Raw genomic sequence first — 16680 nt, 5'->3', positions numbered from 1 at the left:
CCTCTCTCTCTATGCCCCTCCCTTGCTCTCTCTCAAAATAAATAAATAAATCAACTTTAAAAAATAATAAACTAAAAGAAGCATAGGGGCATAAGAAGAGGAGTCAGAAAATTTAGACAAAGTCATTTAGAGGAACTCATACACAACCTAGGAAAAAGGAATTTTCATTTTGCAAATTTTGGAAAGGTATTGAAATACAACAGATGTAACAGTAATGTGATAGCATTTACACTTAGAGGTTATAATTAGTAGCAACATGGAAGATAGTTTGCAGGAAGGCAGGCTTTAGGGGAGAAGGATCAACTAAAGAGGCTTTTCAACTGTATCTCAGAAAAGAAAGAAAAACACATTCATGACAATCCAGGTCAGGCAGAAGCAGCAGGAATCGAGAGTGGTGCGGTGGATGGCAAATGGTAACTAATTGTGTGAGGAGGTCAAGTCGATGGAGAAGTTAGGATGCTTTGGCAGTTGTGACATAACTCAACACAGTAGAGGAAGTGATAAAAGTGCGTTCTGAGGGTAGAATGAAAAAGTCTAATTTTGGAAGTATTTGGGTTAAGTACCCGACGAAGTTTCAGGTAAAAGTATCTGGTTGACAGTGTAGTTGAAGGTAAAGCCTACAAGGTTAAGTAAGTAGAAGAGTTGTTCACTACATTCTGTGGTTTGTGCTGGCCTTAAACATCCATTCCCTATACGTGGAGAAGGAACCACCTCCCATTCAATGGGCAACATAAGGAGGGGCCAGATCAGGAAAGGGTAACCGCCACCTTTCTTACTTTTCCAAAGCAAACCCAAGAAAGATAGCCTGGGAGACCTGTACAAATCTGTTGCTGAAGATTACAGAGTTATCTCATACAATAATACCCAAAGACCTTTATAGAGATTGTAAATTTAAAGAGAACTGGAGATAGTACTTACAAGAGCAGCTGCTTCTTGATGGCATGGTCCTGGGAGATCCCAGAGGATAAAGGGCCAAACTGTGTTCTTCCAGTTCCCAAATGCTATTGAACTATTCCGCTATGGAAATTACATTTACATCACATCAAGAGCATATTTGAAGGAGATTAGAAAGAAATGAAGTCAAAAGCTGTAATTTGAATCATGAAGGGGGAGCTGGAAGGTTTGCGGGATGAAGGTGTATATAGTAGGCACATAGTGCACATAGTAGCCACAGAAACATACAACCTGTGTGTTTAAAGGTATAGTGATAAGCATTGTAAATCATAGTAATCTAGAGTGTACACAATTGGCATAAGTATTGACATACAGATCAACGGAGAAGAAAAGGACTCCAGACCCATACATATCACTCAGTTGATTTTTTTAAACACTTTTTAATTTAAATTCTAGGTAGTTAATATACAATGCAATATTGATTTCAGGAGTAGAATTCAGTGATTCATCACTTACGTACAACACCCAGCGCTCATCACATCAAGTGCCCTCCTTAATACCCATCATTCCTCTAGCCCATCTCCCACCCACCTCCCTCCATCAACCCCCCAGTTTGTTCTCTATCATTAAGAGTCTCTTGTGGTTTATTTCCCTCTTTTCTTTTCCCCCCACCTTTCCCACATGTTCATCTGTTTTGTTTCTTAAATTTCACATATGAGCAAAATCATATAGTATCTATCTTTCTCTGATTGATTTATTTTGCTTGTTATGATACATTCCAGATCCATCCACATTGTTGCAAATGGCAAGATTCCATTCATTCTTTTTTGATGGCTGAGTAATAGTCCAGTAATATTCCATTGTGTGTGTGTGTGTGTGTGTGTGTGTGTGTATATATATATGTATATACACCACATCTCCTTTTCCATTCATCAGTTGATGGACATTTGGGCTCTTTCCATAGTTTGGCTATTGTTGACAATGCTGCTATAAACATTGGGGTGCATGTGCCCCCTCGAATCTGTATTTTTGTATCCTTCAGATAAATTCCTAGTAGTGCAATTGCTGGGTCATGGGGTAGTTCTAATTTTAGTTTTTTTGAGGAACCTCCATACTGTTCTTCAGAGTGGCTGCACCAGTGTGCATTCCCACCAACAGTGCAAGACATTCTCCTTTCTCTGCATCCTCACCAACACCTGTAGTTTCTTGTGATACTCAACATCCCTCACCATAAGGGAAATCAAAATCAAAATCATGATGCGATACAACCTTACATCTGTCAGAATGGCTAAATTAACATCACTCAGTTGATCTTAAATCAAATCTGCCAAAACACTTAAAAAGGGATAAAGTAGTGCTTTCAACAAATGATGCTATCTACCCATCAATAAATACTGACCTTTGACTACTACTTTCCTGTATATCCAACAGTTATCTTAAATTAGATTATTGGTTTTAATGTAAACGCTACAACTATTACATTTGTAGGGTAAAAATCATGAGAAAACCTTTGTAAATATGAATCACTTATAAATTTCTTAGAAAAGACATAAAAGCATGCACCATAAAAGTAAATAAAAAATTTTATTAAAATTAAATAAAAACTGTGTTCTCCAGATGATATTAAAAGGGCATGAGTAGGCAAGATACACACTGATACGCATATTAGTAATGCATATGTCAAAGAAAAAATTTATATCCAAAATGTGTAAAGATATCACACAAATCAATTAGCAAAAACAAATAACCCAATGAGAAACAGGCATAAGATTCAGCCACACACTTTGCAAATGAAATACGTGAGTGGCCAATAGAAAGATGAAAAAGTACTCAACATTATTAATCAGCAGTGATATCTAAATTAAACCATAATAAGATACTACCACACTTAATCAAATGGATAAATTTTTTAAAAACCTGGCAATGTCAAATATCAGTAATGCTAGTGGATATATAAAATGATATAATCAGTTTGCAGAACAATCAGTTTCTTAAGGTATTAAACATCCACTTGTAATTTGACTTGCCTTTTTACTTAGCAATTCCACAATCTGATGTTTACTCAAGAGAATTGAAAACTTATGTCCACACAAATACTTGAAAATGAATCTATATAGCATTTTTATAAATAATATGCCCAAACTGGAAGCAATACAAATGTTAAACAATAGGTGATAAATTGTGACATATTTACACAATAGACTACCATTCAGCAAGGAATGAATTATTAATAGGCACAAACACACCAATGAGTGAGGAAAAGAAGGATGAGAGGAAGAAGCCAGTCACAAAAGTGTATGTACTATATGATTACATTGTAGGAAACTCAAAAAAACAGATCTAACCTGTAGTGAGAGAAAGCAAGTCAATTGGTCTCAGGTTGGAATAACAGAAAGGACACAGGTATTCCACTGTGGTGATGGGAAGGTTTTTTACCTTGATGGTGGAAGTAACCAACATTTGTTAAAACATCAAACTGGGTGCCTAAAATGGATACATTTGACATATGCAAATTATACCTTTATATCATTTTTTTTCCAAAGCAGGCAAGGAGAAAAGTTAAATTACAAATTAAAAACAAAAAAGAGGAACCATTATTTCTACGCAGCCATGACAAAGTAGCTGTCAGACTTAAGCTCCCTCTGTAAGGAGTATGAACTGCATAAAATATAACCGTGCACTATAAAAATTACTAAAGGAAATTCCAAAATTGAATAAAATGATACCAGATCAAAGTATAAGAAGGAGTAAAAAACACTGGAAAGGGAAAATCTAAGTAAATATAAAACACTGTTGACTATTTAAAGCACCATACTAATACAAGTCAATTAATTAATAAACCGCCAATAATAATGTCCTGTAAGGCCTATAATATATTTAGAAATAAAATATAGGACAAAATATAAAAGTATATAAGATGCTACATGGAATCAAATGACTGTAAGGGACTTGGGTTATATAGGATGTGGTAAAAGTGCTAATTTAAGTAAATTAAATTATTAAATATTATGCTAAATATCATAAAAAGATAATAGAAAAAGAAAATACTTAAATAACAAAAAAGCAAATAAAATAATGAAAAAACTTGATTAGTACATTAAATACTTTGATTAATACAAAGGAAGACAGAAAAAGTACAGGAATAAAGAAAAAAGAATTTAAGGTATGAACTGAAAACAAGTAGCAAAATGTTCGACTAAAACCTAACTATATCAGTAATTACAGAAACAGTAACCATGGCAAATAAAATAAAAATATCACAGACAGCCTTAAAATTCTTAATCATATCTAGTTCGTAAGAAACTGCATTAAATACAAACAATGGAAATTAAAAAATGGAAAGCAACAGAGTAGGAAAAAAAAAGGATATTTTTTAAAATTTTTATTAAATGTAGTTGACATACAATATTAGTTATAAGTGATTTGACAATGATCTGCATCAGGAAATGCTCACCAGGGTAAGTTGAGTCACCATCAGTCACTATACAAAATTATGCATATGCTCTACTTCTAATCCCCATGACTTACTATTTTATAACTGGAAGTTTTTACTTCTTTATCCCCTTCACCTACTTTGCTCATCCCCGCACTCCCCAGCTGCCCGCCCCCCACTCTGACACCACCAGCTTGTTCTCTATTTGAGCCTGTTTGCTATTGGTAGAGCCTGTTTCTGTTTCACTGTTTGCTTGTTGGAGTTTGTGCTGTTTGTTTTGTTTTTTAGATTTCACACGTAAGTGAAATCGCACGTTATTTGTCTTTCTCTGTCTGACTTGTATCACTTAGCATAATATCCTCTAGGTCCATCCATGTTGTCACGAATACAAGATTTCATTCGTTTTGTGGCTGAGTATAAAGGGCATTTTATAAAGATAAAAGAGTCAATTTAACAGGAAAATATTAAAAATCCCAAATTCTTATGAACTTGGCAAAAGAGCTTCAAAATATATGTCTTGTGGAAATTGCTATTAGCAAGTTATTCTTCAATGAAATAATATTTTAACAGCTGACTGAGCCTCAGCAATGATACAAATCAACAAATATTGAAATAAAGTGCCAAGACTGCAAGGAAGTGGCTGTGAAGAGCGTGAGGAGGTAACAATCAAGAATTATATGCTAATAAATACAGAAAACAAACTTATAGTTGCCAGAGGGGCTGGGGGGTGGGTGAAGTTGATGTAGGGGAATGGGAGGTGAGGGCTTCCAGGGATGGAATGAGGAAGTCAGGGGATGAAAGGTGCAATATAGGAAATATAGTGAGTGTGATATTGTAATAGCCTGTGTGATGACAGATGGCAGCTACACTTATGGTGAGCAGAGCATAATGTGTAAACCTACAGAATCGCTAGGTTGTACACCTGAAACCAATACAACATTGTGTATCAACTGTATTTCAATAAAAAATAAAAACATAATTGAATGCTAAGCAATTATCAAGAATGAGTGTGAAATACCAAACCCTACACCCGAAAAACAAATAACCCAGTGAAGAAATGGGCAGAAAACATGAATAGACACTTCTCTAAAGAAGACATCCGATGACCAACAGGCACATGAAAAGATGCTCAATGTCGCTCCTCATCAGGGAAATACAAATCAAAACCACACTCAGATATCACCTCACGCTAGTCAGAGTGGCCAAAATGAACAAATCAGGAGACTACAGATGCTGGAGAGGATGTGGAGAAACGGGAACCCTCTTGCACTGTTGGTGGGAATGCAAATTGGTGCAGCCACTCTGGAAAATAGTGCGGAGGTTCCTCAAAAAATTAAAAATAGACCTACCCTATGACCCAGCAATAGCACTGCTAGGAATTTACCCAAGGGATACGGGAGTGCTGATGCATAAGGGCACTTGTACCCCAATGTTTATAGCAGCACTCTCAACAATAGCCAAATTATGGAAAGAGCCTAAATGTCCATCAACTGATGAATGGATAAAGAAATTGTGGTTTATATACACAATGGAGTACTACGTGGCAATGAGAAAGAATGAAATCTGGCCTTCTGTAGCAACGTGGATGGAACTGGAGAGTGTTACGCTAAGTGAAATAAGTCATACAGAGAGAGACAGATACCATATGTTTTCACTCTTATGTGGATCCTGAGAAACTTAACAGAAACCCATGGGGGAGGGGAAGGGAAAAAAAGAGGTTAGAGTGGGAGAGAGCCAAAGCCTAAGAGACTCTTAAAAACTGAGAACAAACTGAGGGTTGATGGGGGGTGGGAGGGAGGGAAGGGTGGGTGATGGGTATTGAGGAGGGCACCTTTTGGGATGAGCACTGGGTGTTGTATGGAAACCAATCTGGCAATAAATTTCATACATTGAAAAAAAAGAATGAGTGTGAAATAATGATATTTGGAGACATTAAGAAATGGAAAGTTTTTACCACTACTAGAACCATAAGTAACTTAAGAATATACAACACAATAATAACTTATCCTGAAAGGACTATTTGAGAGATAAGAAGGAATAGAAAGCTTGTATTATTCATACACTGTATGTAGTAATTATTATGAGTTGTGTGGTTGAAGCAAGCTTTTGTTACCTGTACACGTAATTTTCTTTATTTTCACCTGGTAATTCAATCTACTACCTAATCTGTGTTAGATGCCATGTAGTTTACTGTAGCACCTCATATATACTTTAGGACACTGTAAGATTCATTTGTTTACTTATGTGTTGCCCATTGGACTCTGGAGTTCTGGAGCACAGATTCTGTCTTAACACTGTATTCCATGCGCCTTAAATACAGAAGTCACTTAAATTAAATTGTCGAAGGACTTATGGCATTGATTAATTATTTGAAAAAGCATGACTGAATGAACAAGTATCAGCATAGGAATAATTTTAAAAAGTCACCTGGGGCACCCGGCTGGCTCAGTTGGTTAAGCATCTGACTTCTGCTCAGGTCAAAATCTTGTGTTTCATGAGTTCGAGCCCCACATCGGGTTCCACACTGACAGTGTGGAGCCTCTCTCTCTCTGCCCCTCCCCCACTCGTGCTTCTCTCTCTCTCTCTCTCTCTCAAAATTAATTAATTGATTGATTGATTAAAAAGTCACCCTGTTTGGGGCGCCTGGGTGGCGCAGTCGGTTAAGCGTCCGACTTCAGCCAGGTCACGATCTTGCGGTCCGTGAGTTCGAGCCCCACGTCGGGCTCTGGGCTGATGGCTCAGAGCCTGGAGCCTGTTTCCGATTCTGTGTCTCCCTCTTTCTCTGCCCCTCCCCCGTTCATGCTCTGTCTCTCTGTGTCCCAAAAATAAATAAACGTTGAAAAAAAAATTTAAAAAAAAAAGTCACCCTGTTTATTCCAGATTTGAGCAAGATTCTTTCTATATTAGTTATTTACTTCTTCCAACTGAGCTGCTACTTCTATAATAGAGACCATGTTCAACTACCAGTAAACTCAGAAAATACAGCTTCAAGGAATCAATCAGACACATCATGCTATTACCAAACAATATTTTAAAAATTCAGGTTAGCAGTGCAATGACATCACTAAGAATGAGCCTCAATACACAAGTTCAATACTGCAGAGCTGCTATTTTGAGGAAAAACCTAAGAGGATACATCAGAGTGTGGGTCAATGTGATGAGAAATTTGCTCAGATTTCATTATTCATTATGTGGAATGCAAACACCAATTTTCCAGTATTTTATTCTTTTTTTTCATTTCCCCCCTTTTAAAAACAGTCCTAATAGCTCTTGGGGCATAATCACAAAACAATGAAATATTTACAAAATAAGGTTGTCCCAGTTATTATTTGATAATGTAAATGATTCATTATTGAACATTAAAATTATCCAACATTTTTTCTTTATTTTTCAGAGCTTTCTCATGCCATCTTTCCTCCATCATCTTTCTCCATTTCTTCTCTTACCCCTTTTTCAATTTCATGAATAAATATATGAGCAGAGACTATAGGAAAACCTTCGAGTTTCGGGGTAGCTTTTAGGTTGCCAATCATACCACAGAGAGACAAACGTTGAAGAAGACGCAAAAAAAAAGTTTTGGTTTGGATATGCGAAGTTTGATGTAATAGCTTTAACTCCAAATGGAAAGATCAAATGAACTAAAGTTATCAGGGACTTGAACAAAGAAGGTAGAACTGCATGGAGGGAAAGAAGGCATCTGTTTAAGAATGATGTCTAATATTATGAGTGCGGATCAGAAGCTGGGTCCCTCAAAAAGTAAATATTTGGAAATAGAACAGGTCTGTAGCAGGGAGAACATTCTAAAGAAAACAGACCAAGATTTATGTCAGCAGATTACTACAGAGCTATGACAGTATTTTTCCTAGAGGAATCCACAGCTTAATGTGGAATACGTAAATAAACAGATGGAATGATATCAAGCGATGAAGCACTTACAACCTCAGTTAGGTGGAGGTAGGGTAGATAATGCACTTTTCATAGTCAATGAGGGAAAATGTAGCTTCTTAAAAAATCCTACATTGGATATAGAAAATGTACATAACTATTCAAAAATCTGTTCTGTGATTCTAGTAATTATTGATGTTCATTGACATTGCTCTGTTCCTCACAAAATGGAAAGTTCCTGAAATTAGCGATCATAATGTATAGTAGAATTTAACACCAATGGGCTTTAGTGCCAGATAGTCTGAAATTAAACCATATTCCTTGCTAGTGTGTGAATTTTACCAAGTAATTTAACCTTCTTTATTTTCTCAATGTATATAATAACAGAACCTATCTCACAGATGCTGAGAATATTTTGGGGTGACAGTGGGGTTCGTGGGGTCCGGAGCCAATTGCCAAGAAGGAATTCTTGAAGATGCCTTTGGTGCAAAAAGGTGATTTTATTAAAGCACAGGGACAGGACCCGTGGTCAGAAAGAGCTGCCCAGAGACCATCAGGAGACACTGGTTATATACTATGGAGTTGGGGGAAGTAAAGTTCGGGGGAAGTTTCCAGTGAGATTTGCATATGCTAAAGAAGGCTCACAGGATCCTAGAGGCCCAGATATTGTCAAGCTAAGGCTGTTTGTCCCTCTAGCAAAGAATTAGCATCAAGACAGTAGGGAGTTCTGGAGAAATGTTTTACTCTGTCTGCCTCAAGTATTTGTCAATGGGCTGCAGGTTATACAGAAATTTAATTTTATCTGCAATTTCTGCCTTTGTTTCCCACATCAATAGAGTTCATTTAATAAATTAAATGATTAATTTATGAAGTATCTAGTATATCCCAAGCTCAATATTGTTTACTGTTTCTGCCTCTGAATTATTCTAGAATAATTTCATTTATTATATATATTTTTTCATTTCTTATCATTTTAACCCTTTAAGTATTTTCCTACAGTTAAATTCCTTGAAAATAGTAAACATAGGAGTACCACATTTATGAAAATAGTTAATTAATCAGAATGATTAAACTGTCCACAATTAGCTACAGTAATTTATTATGTATAATTTAAGGTGATTTAAAGAAAGCAACATTCATGCGTCTTCAAAAATACTATTTCAGTGGCTGGGAATCATGAAAACAATTTGTGTAGAGAATAATTCTGAGAATCAGGCTATCTGGCTGGTGGCCCCAGGATCGAATTTGAGGACTTTAGTTAGGATTTTGTAATGAATCAGGAGTACCTGGGTGGCTCAGTTGGTTAAGTGTCCCACTCTTGATTTTGGCTCAGGTCATGATTTCACGGTTCGTGAGACTGAGCCCACATCAGCCTCTGCGCTGACAGCATGGAGCCTGCTTGAGATTCCCTCTCTCTCTCTCTCTCTCTCTCTCTCTCTCTCTCTTTCTCTCTCTCAATTCCCTTCCCCCGCCCTCTCTCTTTCAAAATAAATAAATAAACACTTAAAAAAAGAATTTATTATGAATCAGTGTCACTCAAGCCACTTCTATTTAATCTCATTTAATCCTCATAACAGTATTTTGAAGTCTTTATTATTATTATGTTAATTTTATTTGAGAGAGAGAGAGAGAGAGCACCCATGGGAAGGCTCAGAGAGAGGGAGAGAGAATCCCAAACAGGCTCCACGTTATCAGCACAGAGCTCAACTCTGTGCTCGATGATCCCATGAACCATGAGATTATGACCTGAGCTGAAATCAAGAGTCAGACGCTTAACCAACTGAGCCACCCAGGTTCCCCGAGAGAGAGTCTTTTTTTTTTTTTTGAGATAGAAAATTGAGGTACAGAGCATAAAATTATTTCCAAACTCATGTGAGCCAATATTTGTTTTTGTTTGGATGCAAATACAGCATTTCATCCGTTATATGTGGAAGCCCACAAGTATGAACTATGTAGCTCGACATTAAGTACTTTTACAGTGTTTTGTCCCCCTAGACTTTTTTCCTGATTTGGAAAAGAAATATGTTGAAACCCCATGATGACACGTTCCTTAAATATATTTTCACTTTTCTACCTTTTACACCGGAAACATCACTGGCCCCAGCCTGCAATGTGGGGTGCTCCTGTCCTAAAGCAGTTTGTAGTTTGGTGCAGCTAAATTTCCAAGACCTTAGGATGGTAGGAGAGGCAGCTACCTGGGCAGATGACCAGCAGCCACCAGCTGCAGTAAAAGAATCCAGCATCAAATGGTTTGATCTATCTGCTATCCAATACTATCTGGTCAGCTAGCACAGGAATTCAAGGTCAGAGTATGTGACGGAGATGAGTGGTTTCTGCCCTTAACTTCATCCTCATCTGCCTCACCCAACCAGGGAAACTGCAGGGCTCTCACAAGGTGAAGACTGTTTGCAGTCACTGAGAAGAGCACGTCAGCACCACAGCCTGTCCTGGCAGACCCGCCTAGGGAGATAATGAGCTGCTCTGAGCTTAGAACTCTTGTAGTATGGGCATGGTTAGCACGGTTGTGATGTACCAGGAAGAGGGGTGGTCACACTGGGACACCCTCACACCACACACACACACACACACACACAGCCACTAACAAGACTGAGAAAGCAGTTAGTTGCACCCTTGCAACCATGAGTAAGTGATGCTGATATTTGTTGCTGTCCTTAAATGGTATGCCCAGGATTGTAAATTGTTGTGTACAGAAGACTTCAGCAAAAAAAAAAAAAAAAAAAAGCATATTATAGACTTAGGCATGTGACCTAATGCAACCCTGTGTGTCCAACATCCAACCAGAATACTTAACTTTTTTTAAGAAGGCAAAAACAATGGTATATGGATTGTATCTCAATGAAATGGAAAAAAAGATAAACCTTTTACAGAGACATGCATTGATAGATCAAAATTTAAGCATGTTCATCATAAACAAAAATTTAATTGTGATTTTTGAAAATTCCTCAGACAAATCCATGAAACAAATATTGCTGAGTAGATGGTTTTGGACAACATTTAACACTGAGCTACACATGTAATAAATTTCATGGTGATGACTAAATTATACTACTACTTTTTTCAACAGGCACATCTACTTTCCAGTGTTTATTTTCTCTGAGACTATGTTACTTTGTCTTTAAGCTTCAATAGAGCTTTCTTCACTTCCTTGTTCCTCAGGGTGTACACCACAGGGTTTAGAAGGGGAGTCAGCACAGTGTAGAAAACTGCCACAATCCCGTCCACAGCATCCTTGGAGCCTGGCCTCAGGTAAACAAAAACACAGGGAACAAAGAAACAAAGGACCACAATGCAGTGGGAGGTACAGGTCTGAAAGGCTCTGCACCTCCCCTCGGAGGTGCGGATCTTCAGGATGGAACAGACGATGGACACATAGGACAGCACTATCAGGAGAAAGCAGCCCGAAGCCACTACCCCGATGTTGACAAAGATCACCCTCTCGTTCAAGGATGTGTCTGCACAGGCCAGTCTGAGGATGGGTGGTCCGTCACAGAAATAATGCTGGATCTGGCTGGGCCCACAGTAGGGCAAGCGGAAGGTCAGTGTGGTCTGGACAGCAGAGTGCAGAGAGCCGCTGAGCCACGTGGTGGTGGCCAGGAGGGCACACGCTCTCCCACCCATCAGGCTGGCATACCTGAGCGGCTGACTGATGGCCAGGTAGCGGTCGTAGGACATGACTGTGTAGAGGAAACACTCGGTGCTCCCCAGGAAGTGAAAGGAGTAGAGCTGGGCCACACAGCTGTGAAAGGAGATGGCCCTGCCTCCCGGGGAGACCAAGGTCATCAGCATTTTGGGCACAGTGACGGTGGAGAACCACATGTCGATGAAGGACAAGTTGGCCAGGAAATAGTACATGGGAGTGTGGAGGTGGGAATCCACCGTGATCACCAGCAGGATGAGGAGGTTCCCCACCACAGTGAGTACATAAATCACCAAGAAGATTCCGAAGAGGGGGATGTCCAGTGCTGGTGCATGGGGAAGACCCGTGAGGATGAACGTTGTCACTACGCTCATGTTTCTCATTTTCCACGCCTTTGGCACCTCTCCCTAAAGAATATAGAGAAAGCACCCAGAATTTCATTGAAAACTGAAAACCCATTTTCATGTGGCAACTGCATCATCCATAGTAGATCATCCTAAAGTTAACCTCAACTTTGCCTGTTACAAAACTTATTTGGTAAAAATGATAGAATGATCCATCATCATCCTCTCTCCCCCCCACACGCACACAAAGGAAGGTGCACACAGATGTATGCAGTAGAAAGTCAGAGAAACCCATTGTATCAATCTCTATTTATGTTTCATAAATGACCACCCATTTAGTAGCACAAAACAATGCAAATGTCCATTCTTACAGTGTTTTAGTCAGGTGAGTGGGGTGTTCTGCTCAAGGTTGAAATCGAGATGTCAGCTGAGTGTGGAATCTCATGAGAGGCTTGGGATCTGCTTCCAAGCTTATGGAGGTTGTTGGCAGAATTCTGTTCCTTGCACATTTAGGACTGAGGTCTCTGTCTTTCCTGATGCCCATTAGCAGGGATCATTACTCTCAGCCTTAGAGTCCAACCTCAAGTCCTAACCACCTGGCCATCTGATAACCCCCTGGCAGCTTACTTCTTCAAAGCCAGTAGAAGTTCTCTTGAGTTCGCTGTGACAAAAGTGTGAGGTAACAGAATGCATCAAGAGTGATATGCCATCACAGCCTTGGGTCTCACCCACACTCAAAGGGAGGCAATTTAGCAGGGAATGTACACAAGGGACAGCAATCTGGGGAGCCTTTCAGAATTCTGTTTTCTCCCCAGAGTCCATGGGGAAACTTAAAGAACCAAGAATTTAACACTGATAGCAGTGCATGCTTCAAAATCTACGTTCGGTATGGCCGAACAAATCTCTGGGATCCTTATAGGTAATCTGGCAATAGTAATCCCAGCTGAGAAATTACAAGTATTAAATAAGACAATAGATGCGAAGTCATTAATAAAGTGTCTGACACTTGATACCTGCTCAAAAAATGATAATGAGTCATACAACATTGTTGCCTTGTAATGCAGAATTACCTATCTCTATCTATCTATCATCTATCTATCTATCAAGATGGAGGAATAGGAGGGAGAATTAAATTCTCTTGCTACTGTAGAGATTTCTCAATTTCAAAACTCGATCTTTAAGGAACATTTCATCGCTGGTATTGGGACTGGTGTCTCACTACCACCATCACCTGCTTGTAAAGGGACTTTCCTCAGAGGAGACTGAGAAACTCAACTCCATGACATGGACATCCCTACAATCTTCCATACGATCCAGAAGGCACCAAGCCTTGTACACTGCTGGCTCAACACTTCTCTCACACTAGACGATCCTTTATGAGGCTCTAAGAAGATAAAATTCATATGTGTTCTCCCAAACAGAATCCACTGGTAATTTTCTTTTTCTTTTTCTTTTTCTTTTTTTAAAATTTAAATCCAAGTTAGTTAACATGTAGTGCAATAATGGTTTCAGGAGTAGAATTTAGTGATTCATCACTTACATATAACTCCCAGTGCTCATCCCAACAAGTGTCCTCCTTAACGCTCATCACCCATTTAGTCCATCCTCTACCCCACTTCTTTCCATCAACCCTCAGTTTGTTCTCTGTATTTAAATGTTTCTTATGGTTTGCCTCCCTCTCTATTTTTATCTTATTTTTCCTTCCTTTCCCCTATGTTCATCTGTTTTGTTTCTTAAATTTCACATATGAGTGAAATCATAGGATATTTGTCTTTCTCTGACCGACTTATGTCTCATAGCATAATACACTCTAGTTCCATCCACGTTGTTGCAAATGGCCAGATTTCATTCTTTTTCATCACTGAGTAATATTCCACTGTATGTATATACCACATCTTCTTAATTCATTCATCAGTCGATGGACATTTGGGCTTTTCCCATAATTTTGTTATTGTTGATGGTACTGCTTTAAACTTTGGGATACACAATCGCTTCTTGGCCTTTTGGCTAAGATCAAGTATAAACTTTGAGATACACATCCTCCTTCAAATCATCATTTTTGTATCTTTTGGATAAATACCTGGTAGTGCAATTGTTGGGTCATAGGGTAGCTCTATTTTCAATTTTTTGAGGAACCTCCAGACTGTCCTCCAGAGTGGCTGTACTAGTTTGCATTCCCACAAACAGTTCAAAAATATTCCCCTCTTTCTGCATCCTCGCCAACATCTGTTGTTTCCTGAGTTTTCATTTTAGCCATTCTGACAAGTGTGAGGTGGTATCTCACTGTGGTTTTGATTTGTATTTCCCTGATGATGAGTGATGTTGAGCATTTTTTCATGTGTCTCTTAGCCATCTGGATGTCTTCTTTGGAAAAGTGTCTGTTCATGTCTTTTGCCACTGGCAGTTTTCTAACATATATTCTTTCATCCTAAATATCCAGATATTTTCTAATTTGGTTTTGTTAGAGATAATATCCCTCTCTCCATCTTCCACTCCTCATACCCATAAATTCAGGCAACACCCTTATAAGAGAAGACATCTCCATCAAGTATATGATTCTTACTTAAGAACTACTACCTGAAAGAGGAAGAACAGAACCAACACCAGAGGAAATGATATGTCAGCTTGATGTCAAGAAAAGTTGGGATTCTGTACAATGAAAAGTGAGGCATGAATGATGTTTTTTATTTAGCCCAAATTAGTGTTGAGTTCAGGATTATTTTCAGTCATTCTTCAGAAAAGACTAGGAGGGACACCTGGGTGGCTCAGTCAGCTACGCGTCTGACTTCAGCTCAGGTCATGATCTCATGGTTGGTGAGTTTAAGCCTCACATTAGGCTCTGTGCTGATGGCCTGGAACCTGATTCAGATTCTCTGTCTCCTTCTCTCTCTCTCTGCCCATCCCCTGCTCACTCACTCTCTCTCTTGCTTTCTCTCCCTCTCCCAAAAATAAATAACTAGGGGCACCTGGGTGGCTCAGTTGGTTAAGCATCCAACTTTGGCTGAGATCATGATCTCACAGTTGTGGGTTCAAGCCCCATGTTGGGCTCTGTGCTGATAGCTCGAAGTCTGGAGCCTGCTTCGCATTCTGTGTCTCCCTCTCTCCCTGCCCCTCTCCCACTCGCACTCTGCTTCTCTCTCTTTCTCTCTCAAAAATAAATAAACATTTAAAAATAAAAATAAATAAATAAACATTTTTTAAAAGACTATGAAACTGGCTTTACCATATGAAAGAAACCAGGATCTCTGTTCTCAGCAAAGTTTAGACAAAACGTATCCTGTGTCTAGACAGCGTGGCTTAAGCTACATCAAAGCTATAATTTTCGTGGATGAACGAGAGTGGGAGTGGGAGGGAGGTTCAAGCTTCCAGGTATGGAATGAATAAGTCATGGGAATAAAATAAAATACAGTCGATGGTATTGTAATAGTGTTGTATGATGACAGGTGGTAGCCGCACTTGTGAACATAGCACAAAGTATAGAGAAGCCGAACCCTGATGTTGTCCACCTGAAAACACTGTGACACTGTGTGTCAACCATACACACAAAACAAACTTGGAAACATAGTTTTCAAATAAAAGAATAAATAACAGGGCGCCTGAGTGGCTCAGTCGGTGAAGCGTCCGACTTCGGCTCAGGTCATGATCTCGCGGTTCGTGAGTTGGAGCCCCGCATCAGGCTCTGGGCTGACAGCTCGGAGCCTGGAGCCCGCTTCAGATTCTGTGTCTCCCTCTGTCTGCCCCTCCGCTGCTTGCACTCTGTCTCTCGCATTGTCTCAAAAATAAATAAACATTAAAAAAAAAAAGAATAAATAACAGTGACAGAATTATCATAATCATCTATATGGATATCAGAATTCAAATAATGGTACTAATAGATCTGACACTTCTACTTTACCAGTGGGATCACGTAACCTGGGTAACTCCACATTCAGATTAGATGAAATATGAACCTTTTCATCAGGTGAATTGCAGAGTAGCCTGAGATTTAAGGCATGACTATCGATTAGAGGTGTCAATATTGACTTCTTTGTCCATGCTGCAGCAATTTGGTTCCTATTTGTAGGCCTTTAATTAGTAATTGTTTGTGTGTGTAGAGAGAGACAGACAGGGAAAGGGGAAACAGAGAGACAGAGAGACATAGAGAGAGATTGTGACAAAGTGAGACTTGATAATCCAATGTAGAAGGTTGTCTAACCATCCCCAAGCATCTTATCTCTCAGCAGAAGTTCACAAGGGAAGGCAGGGAGACTAAGAGAAATCTGCTTTTTTAAGAACTCACCTTACAGTATGTGATTCATTTCAGTACAAAACTCACCTGTGCTTTTTCTTCAAGTTTTTCACTATCTGTGTCAAGGAAGTAGTTTGCAAGCCATTACTCAAAGAACAGAGGTACCTGTGATTCCTTGGTGAGAAAGAGTGGCTCGTTTCTATTCAAGGACCCAACTGGTTCAAGCACAGGGAATGGA

General features: G+C 39.0%; 1 protein-coding gene across 1 annotated transcript; it reads right to left on the bottom strand.

The window, feature by feature from the left end:
• Positions 1–11332: 11332 nt before the first annotated feature.
• Positions 11333–12253, bottom strand: LOC121035268 (olfactory receptor 10G9). The gene has a single exon (XM_040482801.1). The coding sequence runs from the start codon at positions 12251–12253 to the stop codon at positions 11333–11335; it is 921 nt and encodes a 306-aa protein (XP_040338735.1).
• Between the last annotated feature and the right edge of the window lie 4427 nt (positions 12254–16680).

This window comes from Herpailurus yagouaroundi, unplaced genomic scaffold, assembly GCF_014898765.1.
Source record: "Herpailurus yagouaroundi ecotype Mexico unplaced genomic scaffold, PumYag 161, whole genome shotgun sequence".
Lineage (NCBI taxonomy): Eukaryota > Metazoa > Chordata > Mammalia > Carnivora > Felidae > Herpailurus > Herpailurus yagouaroundi.
This window is presented reverse-complemented; position numbering and strand designations above follow the sequence as displayed.

Bases quoted from the DNA above. Each gene is read 5' to 3' on its own strand.
- LOC121035268 (XM_040482801.1), bottom strand. From the start codon at position 12,253: ATGAGAAACATGAGCGTAGTGACAACGTTCATCCTCACGGGTCTTCCC.